The sequence below is a fragment of the Ammospiza nelsoni genome, chromosome 5 (assembly GCF_027579445.1).
Source record: "Ammospiza nelsoni isolate bAmmNel1 chromosome 5, bAmmNel1.pri, whole genome shotgun sequence".
NCBI classification, from domain to species: Eukaryota; Metazoa; Chordata; class Aves; order Passeriformes; family Passerellidae; genus Ammospiza; species Ammospiza nelsoni.
In genome coordinates, this window is record NC_080637.1 from 64,891,146 (window position 1) to 64,902,267 (window position 11,122).

The 11,122-nt window shown below is 39.1% G+C and overlaps 1 protein-coding gene across 3 annotated transcripts in view; it reads left to right on the forward strand.

Annotated features, from left to right (window-relative positions):
* Nucleotides 1–6,801, forward strand: part of MYBPC1 (myosin binding protein C1) — a 72,319-nt gene extending 65,518 nt beyond the window's left edge. For 2 of the 3 annotated variants that reach the window (XM_059472106.1, XM_059472108.1), the window contains 4 exons: nucleotides 106–292; nucleotides 2,592–2,650; nucleotides 4,099–4,138; nucleotides 6,075–6,801. In XM_059472106.1, coding sequence (XP_059328089.1) covers nucleotides 106–292; nucleotides 2,592–2,650; nucleotides 4,099–4,119 — 267 coding nt within the window. In that variant the 3' untranslated portion in view covers nucleotides 4,120–4,138; nucleotides 6,075–6,801. The remainder of the gene's footprint in view (nucleotides 1–105; nucleotides 293–2,591; nucleotides 2,651–4,098; nucleotides 4,139–6,074) is intronic. The other variant, XM_059472107.1, reaches the window with a different exon arrangement.
* The last annotated feature ends 4,321 nt before the right edge of the window (nucleotides 6,802–11,122 follow it).

The window sequence follows — 11,122 nt, forward strand, 5'->3', positions numbered from 1 at the left end:
AACAGGGGATAAAATATTTCAGTTCACAGCTTTGTGCGTTTGGACTTTCTTGTTGTTGCTTGTTTGGCTGGTTGTTGTTGTTGCTGTTGTTTTTCCTTACCACAGCCCAAAATAACGTGGATGAAAAACAAAGTGCTGATAATGAATGACCCGAGGTACAGGATGTTCAGCAACCAAGGCGTGTGCACCTTGGAGATCCGCAAGCCCAGCCCCTACGACGGAGGCACCTACACCTGCAGAGCTGTCAACGAGCTGGGGGAGGCAGAGGTGGACTGCAAACTGGAAGTGAGAGGTAAGAAGGGCTCCAAAACACTGCAAACACCCTCTTTGCCTGAGCACTGTCTACAGAGCTGAAAAAGGACGCAAGGCAAGTGCAAAAGGGAGTTCAGCTTTCCCCAGTTCAGCTATTGATTGAATCAATATCGCTGTTAGGACAAACTAATATCGATTGCTTTCTTTTGTTTTGTTTCCAGTAATGGATTTTTTTAAATGAATTTCAGGTAGTTTAGAATTAACTGGGATACCATGAATGGCAACAGGACTCGGATAGGATGACTAATGAATAATCTCAGGACCATATTTTTCAGAAAGTTACTTCCTAGGAAAAGACAGGGTCATATTTAGCTGGACTAATTCCTGTCAAAGGCTTCGTTTCAACTGTAGAATAAAATGTTTCTCAAAAATTATTCTGAGTTTATAACTAACGAAAGCTGCCTAAAGACAGCTGATAGGAAGTGTCTAACTAAGGAATTCAGATGTTATTTACATTATATCTGGCTTTAATTACATTACTGCCGTCATGCTAGTCTATAATGAAAACCACATTTAATAATTTATGGATTGCATTGTGTTTATTTCGCATTTCAGTTTTCATTCTCTGTATTTTCTGATGTATCTTGTCCACAGCTCAGATTTGCCAGCAAGCAGACATTTCAATAAATGTTTTGTCTGTGTTCAGTTGAACACTTAAATAATGTAATGAAAATAAGAATAACGCATTTCTTAGTTTTTATTTTTTATTTCTAAGATACTGTCTTTAAAAGGCGATGTCCTCATCATGGAAGTAAGATTGCTTTCTTTAATCACAAGCAAACTTTCTATTTCACAGCATAACAGAACACCTCAACAACTGAGAAAGTTACTTTTCTATTTTTTTTATACTGAAAAGCCAAGTTATGTTGCTAAGTGAACACAGCAGCTGAAGCTTAGCAAACTGGGATAGGCTTCGCTCTAGGCAAATATAGCAAATTACCCTTAAACAGCCAGAGTACAAAGACATCATTACACCTTATTTCTCTCTTCTATTGTCTTACATGTTGATTTATCATCCTCTTAAGTTTCCCAGCCTGTTTGTTCATTTAGGAGGGCTCCCCAGATGACTGCTCACCCTGCTGATGCAGAGCAGAGACCTGCGGATTTCTGACTCACTGGAAATGAATTGCAGTGTGTGTGTGTGTGTTTGTTTCCATATGTACAGCTTTAAACCAGTTCAGCTTTATTCCAGCAAGTCAGACTACCAAAGTCTGGATTTGTAAGATGATGAGATAGAACTGAATGTTGTCTGAATAAGATTAACAGGCTCAAGGCTCTGATGCCTATCTGGGGAACCTACAAGCTACAGTGCTGTTACTACAGATAGTAGGTTTGACTTACTAGTAAGTCATGCTAGAGAGCTCTATGCCATGCAAGAGTATTTATTGTAGCACACTGTATTTCCTTATGCTGGCTAGATTTACTTTTAGCCATCCATCTCTGACATATTGGAGAACATAAATTTATTGTCCCTATATAAATACTCAGCCCCAAAATTATCTGAACAGCATAGGATTTCAGAGTGTGCATAATATTGGAATATTCTGGCTATGAATATTATCAGTATGCTACAATTTTCTACATTTTAGCCATTTTCTTACACTATTTTAGTTGTAAAATTAACCCCCTAGCTGTTGCTAAATTTAATGCTCATTTCCTGAAATGTTTTAGTGATCCATATAAGCACAATAAAAATAATAAAGACTTTTTCTGTCCTCATAAGAGGTTTTTCATGTACTGATGTTATTTCAGACATTCAATCTTCTGTTCTTTGGTTTTAAGTTTTGCTGAGTGAATTTAAAGATGGACGTTACATGACCTACTCAGTACAATTACACATTTAGTGGCCTTTTTTTGTAAATGTGTTTGTGTAAAAAGTCATGTCATAGGTGACTCTTTCTCATCTATATTGAAAGATAATAACATATGCAGAATCTCATTACAAAAATACTGTATATATCTTTTGAGTTTGTTGAAATAAATCCCTAAATTTGGCTCTAAATCTCCCATTACAAGCACTAAAAAAACTTATTCCTTATCAGCTTCACTGAGGTCGATGAAAAGAATTAGATAAGGTGCTGTGCTGCTTTTATCATGGAAGAAACAGCTTTGGAGAACATTTATCTTAGAACTGAAATAAAGGTTCGTGATCGCTCTAATAATAGGTTGGTGATAGCAAAGTTGCTGTATAAGAGATTTTATTTTTAAAAAGTTTTAAGATCAACTGGGAAAAATTTCAAATGCAAATAAATACCACTATAAATATTCTAATCCTGCAGTGATCTATCATGGAGTAATTAACCCAGGAGAACCACTCAGCTTGGCGGGGGATAATCAGGTTTACAATGCGCATACTCCTCTGGACATTCCATTTCATTCCCACCCTCTCTTTCCACATGCAAATGCCTTTTCTGCATGCTAAGTGTGTATTTCTTTGCTTTTTTTAGATTCAACTAGCTAGAGTCTCATGGCATACATTGTCTATGTCACATGAGCAAAGAAGGCCAAATTAATCAAGACAATATCCAACCATGGATATTTAATAACAGAATTACTGAGGTTGTAGACATATTTCATAAAAGTACATGTATCTATAAAGAATTTATTTAGTGACTGTGAATATATTTGACCACAACACTTAGATCTTTCCAGGAGAAAGAAATATGCATTTCAAATAAACCAGCTCTCAATTAGTTTGTAGAATTATTGAAAGACCAGAAGTATCATAAAGTCATTTGCTGCACTTAACAGGCATTCTTTATAGCACATTACTCTTTGGTTACAAATTAGTGCTCAGAATGATAATCTGTTAAGTTCATGGCTGAACTTAAACCTACCAATTTTAAGGATGAAATCTTGATTCAATAACTTACCAGCAGAAAATTTTACTTCATTTACCTAATTTCTTCTACAGTTTATTTTGCATTAAAGTTCGTTACGGTTCAGAAAATTTGACTCTTTCTGTAGAAATGCCTCTTTCCTTGCACTCTTGCCCAGATTCAGAATATTAACAGTGCAGTTTTAAAATGACAGTGATGCCCAGAAACTGGTCTGCAATGTATTATAGACTTATGATTTCAGTCCTAAAACACGTTAGGAGATCAGACTGGATAATGTTTCCACAGCTTTGAAACTACTGTATTTTTCTTAAAAGGCTACAATAGGTAAAAAGTTCAGTATTTTTATAGACATACACATAGATAAATGTGTATATATATATATGGGTGTTTTATAGAGTAAAAATGTTTAATTAAATGTAAGGGCTCCTACAGAGTAAACAGCATGATTTAGTAACGTAAATATGGGTATATAACAAAGTACATACTATAGTGCACAGGTATGTAATTAGTCTGTACTTGATTATTTTGCCTTACAGAGTTTCAACATACATATATATATTCTTCAGTGTTATGTGTGTGCCTTTTTTCCCCCCTAGTGGAAAATACTCTCTCTCTATATATATATGTATGTGGTAGCTTCTTTGAAGCTACATTTGGAAACTTTTATCATAAATATAATTTTATTCCAATCTATACTTGAGACTAATTAGAGGTTTTTATAGTTACTTGTACCTATTAATCTAGCTTTTACATATTAATGATAATTTTGAAGTGGAACTGGATCCCTACCTTTTACTCTTCATGTGCTTCTATTCCCACATATTTTACATGACTAAGGATTAAATTATCACTTTGACATAATTGTAATAATAATTTCACTCAACATTTTCTCTCCACTTTTGTGTTTGCAATTAAACTGTTACTTCTCTTTCTCTCTCTCCCTTAGTTACACAGTAAGGATTTTTGAATGTATAGTGTCATCTAAGGTAAGCTTTCATATGGTTCTTGCATATGAAGCTTATGTCTGTTTATACGTCATACAATGTCTGCCTAGTATGGCATGATTTTCATTATGTCACTTAATGAAAATGTTAAATAAGTGAGTTAATTAAATAAGTTAATAAGTTAAATAAGTAAATAAGTTAGCAGCATGATGGTTTTAAGGCATACAAATTCAGATTTTAGTAATTGCTTGTCATGGTAATTCTTAGTAGTACATCCCACACCTTCTAATGGTGCATGTTTCAATGGAATTTAACAGTGCATGACTTAGAATGATTAATTAGTACAAATAAAATGCAAGTAATAAAAACAGCATTATGTATTTACAGCAAGTTATTTTCTTATAGGAATATGCCTCTACATAAACAAAATATTTATTTCAGCGTTAACTTCTTTTAAAAATGAATGATTTGTAGCTCGACTTGCACTCCATGAGCTGAAGGAATGCCAAAAAGCTGAAAGAATGCCAAAAAGCATGCTTTTTTCTTTTTTTTTCTTTTGGTCTGTATTGTGCATCTACCTAAGGTTGGGGGCGAACACTTCTGCCACCATGATGACATTAAATGAGACAGCACAGTCTCATAATCACTAGTAACAAATAGCACTTTAATTGAATAATCCTTGTCTTAATAAGGGTTATAAGTCCTTAAAAATCTGTACTCAGCATAAATGTTGTATGTAAGTATCAGCTCAGTTGCATTTAGCTGAAGCATTCAGAGAGTGTTATCTTCACCCTGGCAATGTACTTTTGCTTTAAAGCTTTTGGTGTGTTCCAGAAAAATCTCAGAAGGTAAGTGCAGCTGTCAGTGGGTGGTTTGCAACTTGCAGAGCACAATATTCATGCAGATTTGTGAAGGGAATAGTAATGGTGTATAGCTTTGTAAAGCAATTTACACCCTTTGTCTGGAGAAAGGGCAATTTCTAAAGTTTTTAGCAAAATATTTATCTTTCTCTCACTGTTTCTTCCAAACATCATCTAATTTAAATGAAACTAACAGAAATATTGGTGTTTAATTTTCACGGCTTTTACATCAGAGGCACGGGGCATCCACAACCACTATGGGCAACACGTGCCAGGGTCCCAGCACTTTCACAGTGAAGAATATCTTCTTTTTATCTAATCCACACCCACCCTTTTCCAGTCTGAAGCCACCACCCCTATCACAACAGGCCCTTGTAAAAAGTCCCTCTTCAGCTCTCTTGTAAGTTCTCTTTAGGTACTGGAAGGTGCTCTGATGTCTCCCTGAAGCCTTCCCTTCCCCAGCCTGAATAGCCCAAATAAAAAGTGCAATTTTTAAGTGAATTTAAAAGCAAATCTAGAATGATTCCCCAGCAGACGAAAATTTCAGCTTTCATCATTTCTCTCTCTGGACACTATACCTGAAGTCCTGGCTTTTAAAATATGATTCTTTCATGGATGTCATCCCACTTGTCATTTTCAAGCAACATGGTAAATATTTTGCTAAATACCTAGAAACCATTTTAAGACCCAAAACTAGAATAAATTGAATATCTCTGCATGTTTTCCACAACTCATCCTGGTCAGTGTTTCCTACATTGTTCCCCCTGCACTGACTTCCATCTCTGACCATACTCCACCCAGCGTGATGGAAAGCCAGGAGAGTTATTTGAAGTGAAGCTCATCATAAACTATTGCATGTGGTGAGATAAATGACTGAATATATGATACCCTAGAAAAGAAATTCACCCTGCACAAGAGGACAGGAAAAGTCTGTAGAATACCAGTTAAATAATGGTAGATGTCATACTGGACTTTTGAGCAGGGCTGAATTTTACCACATCTCAAAGTATGTAACAGAGACTGACTAAAACTTGTCACTTATGCCAGAGAATAAAGGTGCAAAGCTGTTGCTCCAGGGACCTTCACCCTGAAGATTTTCCTGTTTTCCTTGTTTGTAGGTGGGCTTTCATTCTTCAAGCTATTAATGGATGGAGTGCCTCCGCACATCATTGACTCGTATATGCGTGAAGTGCAGGCAGACAAAACTGAAGGGAAGTGAGAGTCCGACCACAGAGCTTCCTCCACTGCACTGGAAGCTGGTAGCAGAATAATAACAACATTTTAGTTCTTGCAATGACAGAAAAACATGTGCAGTGGGGGATTTTATGACCTTTTTTTTTTTCCCCTTAATTGTCCTTTTGTTTTCCCTACCTGCTCTTACTGAAAAGAAAGAATTACGCATGGATTGCTTTGAGGTTGAAATGAAATGAACTGAAGACAACACACGTTTTGTAACGTTCGGCTTTATTTTCTGTTTGGTATCGTGTTCTGGTTTTTAATGAGGAAAGAGGGGAAGCTGTGTAACAAGCACAAGGAAGCAGTCAGTCTGTTCTCAGTGGTACAAAGCATATCTTTCTCAGACTGGAAGTACATGGATTAGCCAGTAGATGTGCAATAAGATCCTTGGAATACATACCTCTGATAATGTACCTTATTCACCCGAGAATTGTTTAACAGAATATGGTTTTACTATAATGTAACTAATGCATATGTAATTAATGATCATTTAAGCTGAACATATCTTCCTATAGAAGTTTTGATTTCCTAAATCCAACCCACTGGTCTCTCAACTTAACTGAAATTGTTTTATTTAATGTACAATAAACATGAAGTGTTTAAGATCTATTAAGTTCTTGTTGACCTTTTTTTTCTGTCTCATTTTACCACATTTCTTGTTTTATTTCCACTTACAGTATCAGCAGCCCAGTGGGCTTACACCTTAAGATACATGACACAGAATGTGAGGGGATAAATGCTATCGATACATGCAACTTTTTATCTGTGCATTTTTCAGTATTTTAAATGTGATAAATGCCAGCCATGATGGCTTTCACCATTCTGGTTCCACTCCCTTCCCCCAGGTAACTCATGGAGCTCTTGCAGCCATCACATCAGAAAAGGGACTCAGACATAGCAATGGTGAGTTCACTGTGCATGGCCAAAGTGCCTGAGATAAGGTAGAACACCTACATTTCTTCTCCAACTCCAGCATCATTAAAATCCAAGTTCTTTAGGAGAGGGGCTGATTGTCCCTGAGTCTCCAGCAAACCCTGAAACATGAGAGACACAAGGTCACACATATTTTGGCCAGGCTGTCAGTTCCTTATTGCCTTGACATTTATTTACCAATTCTCACTCTGGCTGTACAAACAGGGCAGGTTATGTGCTCACTGGCTAATGACTGATCTCCAATTAGGGTTTATAAAGATAAAGGCCTACTTAGACCAGTAGTACATCACAAGATGTTTATTTGATGTCGGCGCATTTTCAAACACGCAGCAGTCAGTAATTATGCAATAAAAAAAGATTGTGTTACTCTGAACTGCCACACCTGAAGTGGTGTTTTCACAGCTGTGCTCCCATTTCTTTCGCTTTGGGGATCTGAGTGCATTTTCTCACATTGTTCTGTAAATCTTACTCTGATAGATAGATAGATAGATAGATAGATAGATAGATAGATAGATAGATAGATAGATAGATAGATAGATAGATAGATAGATACTTTTTTTCACTCTTTTTATCTTAGTGATTTCTTCTGTGGCGTTCTCTGTGCAGGGAAGCAATTCTGCATTCCCAGTGATCCTGGGCACCCCTCCACACCCTACCTGCATTTCACCCTGCTCCTGCCAAAATCAATCCTCTCCTACACATTCATTCACACCAATACATGAAAGAAAGCAACACATATACTAGGGAAAGAATTTCATACAGGATTAATAATTTCTGTTTATTCTGTATCCCACCAGTGAATTGAGATTCCCTTCATGTATTTTGAAGCACAGAAAGCTGCAGGAGAAGGTCAGTTTGATTAAATGCCGTAGAGATTTAAGCATTTGAGTACATAGCCCACATTTAAAGTAGTACGAGTCTGTTATAGTCAGCACCAAAAGCTACAGTTTTTGTGAGTTTCTGCTTGTCAGTTAACCCAAAAATGAAGCACACAGCCACCTGCACTTTGTATACATAACATTTACAGCTTCAAGGTTACATTTATCTGCCTCCTCTTAATATCCCACACATGACAGCCTGGAAGCCCAGCATAACCTCAGCTTCTGCAGGCTCTCTGTGGATGGAATTAGCCACTCTAATTTCTCCCAGATGCCAGTGTTGTTAAACAACAAGCTGACCTAAGCTCCTTTTCCCTGTGTGAACAGTAAGCGTTGTACTCAGCTGCCCTCAATTCCTCCCCCTGCACCCCCTCAGGCTGGGGATGAGAGGAGGGGGCATTAACCTGCTCTAAATCCAGACTACACCGAGCAGCCAGCACTCCAGATCAAGAGTTAACTGAATTTCAGAGAAATTATTGGATGGTGTGGGACAGGACAGGGATTTCTAGTGATTTAAAACAGGCTGCAGAACCTTATCGGGAGAATAATAGAAAGAGAAGTTTTGGTTTATGACAATTTGCCCTATAGGATTCTCCAGGAACGATGTTTAGTGGATGTAATAGTGACCAACCCCAAAGGAAAATGCTAATGAAATCAGCAATTAATACTAGCTTAGGAAAATAAAGAGGTACCAAACAGCCACTACAAGAGAAGCAACTTAGAGGGAACAGAAGCAACAGAATATCATGCTGTAGATGTGACATAATTCTCCAAAGAAATTTCTCCAAAGCTACAGGGATTTCCAGGTAATTAGCAAACCTGAAAGAGATCAGAGGGCAGCAAATATATGTAAACACACATAGATAGACACAGGGGGATGAATCAAAGTTAATTTAAAATATTTTAGTTTATTTTTAATGAAGCCAGAAGAAGATATCTGGTCTTCTCTTGGCTCCTATTTGCTTTCTCTGCCCATGGAAGGTTATTTGGTACATAAATGTAGAAATACAGCTCCATTCTCCAACTGGTATATGTGGATCTTGATACAGGCACTACAGTTACCCATGTGCATTAAAAGAACACAGCTACTGCCAGCACACTTTTCCTTTACTGAAAAAAAATCTCACAAATATAAAGGAGAAGAATAAAAAAGAGACAAGTAATCTTTAAAAGATTATTTAAATTAGGATATACTGTTAATAAGGTCTTTATGAAGAGTCAGAATTTTTAAAGTATTCCTTTTATAAGAATAATTTTAAACTTCCTGAACTTCCTTTTAGGGGGGGAAAGTGTAATATTAGTACATTTTACAGAGCATTGTGAAGGGACTCTCACTTAGTGAAAGTCTTTTGTTGCATTTTAAGATTCTGGAGCAAAAGGCATTCTATTTTAAGCACAGTGTACTTACTGTCACTTGACTTTCATGTCCTGCTTTCCTGACTGACAGGTAAAGCTGCTGCTTTGGAAGCAAAACTGCATCTTGAATGCTGAAGAAGCACTAAAAGACTAAACACACTGGACTTAAAATTCTGTGTTCCCTTATTCTATGCTTTGTTGATGAATGCTTTTGAAATTAAAACAAACAGCTCCCCAAGCCCAGTGATAAATTCAGTAGGGAATCTGTTTCTTCCTCTAATGTGGCACTTTGCCAGTTACTCTCCCCTCTAGTTCCTTCCCCAGTTTCTCTTTTCCTCCAGCTATCCAAAGAGCAATCTCTCCATAAATACCAGTTCTATTATGCTCACTGACCACAGTGGTGCACAGAATATTAAATGAGAAAGAGTTTTCTTTCAAAACCTTCTTCCAAATGCAGTGATTCCAGTGGACTGGGGATCTGACTGGTTGTGACTCTGTCAGATTTCCCTTTTGCCATTTTCCAGTTGGCTGTAACTGAGCCTTTCTTTACTATATTATATGTAAATCCAGACTATATATTCTCCTTTACTAACAGTTCCTATCCTCTCTGCTTTGGCCTCCAAAGACAATTACTGCATCATACTGTTATTAATGATCTGTAAATTAAATCAGCTGATGAATGACATAGCACTTGGAATGCCCATAGCACACGGTAGGATTTGGAAATCACTACTTAACATGTGCCAAGCATTCCTGACTTTCGCAATAGAGAAACCTCCTCAAACACATTACAACTTTATCAGTTGAAGTGAATCAGCTCCCTTTGAATAACAGGAAGCAGCTCTGTCCAGGAAACTGCAGTGTCTGGACAGAAAGCTGCACCCTCTGGCTCACAACGGAGCAACTTAAAAAAGAGAATTTCCAATACTAAGAAGACGCCATTGCATGTTGTATTTTTCACTTTCTACTTCAGCCACACAGCTTTTCCTCAGCCTCACCCAGAAACCACACACCTTGCTGGACATTCAGGAATGCATCTACAACCCTTCACATAACCGATTCAAATGACTTGATGTGCCACAATTTCTCAAAAGGCACATTTGAAGTACCCTCCCTAAGCAAGTCAAGGATGTGAAATAAGCGCTGTGTAACACCGCGTGCAGTTGCTCCGTAACACGTTAACACCAGAATCCCCAGGCAATGGGGAGGGATCCTTGGGTGATGCCGTGGGGCCACTGTCCCTGCAGGCACTGTCCTGCTGGCAGCAGGGATGTCACCCGCTGCTCAAACCCTGCCTTTATGCTCTGCTCCAGCAAAAATCCTTCTGGCCACCTGCTGCGTGCAGCCCCTCTGCACGATAAAACTTGTGAAAGGGAGGTGAGCCGAGATCACGGATGGGAGCGGCACTCATTCACGCCGCCGAGATGAGAGGTGCGCGCACGGCCGCCTGTCCCCGGGGACAGCCCCGGCCCTGACCGCCCGCGGCCTGCGGAGGCGGCGGGACGGGCCCTGCCGGCCGCACCCGCCCCGACCCAGGGCTTCCCCCCGCCCGGGCATCCCCAGCCCCGCACGGCGAGGCGGGGCCGGCGGAGCCGTGCCCGCTCCGGGGCCGGGGCCGTGAGAGCGCCGCGCGTTCGGGGCCGAGGAGCCAAAGCCGAGCCGGAGGCGGGGGCGTTCGCCGCGCGTTGGCCGAGGCGGGGGCGGCCGTTCCCCTCCGGCCAAGGCGCTGTTGGGCGTCGGCTTCTTCCGCCGCTGCCCCCGGC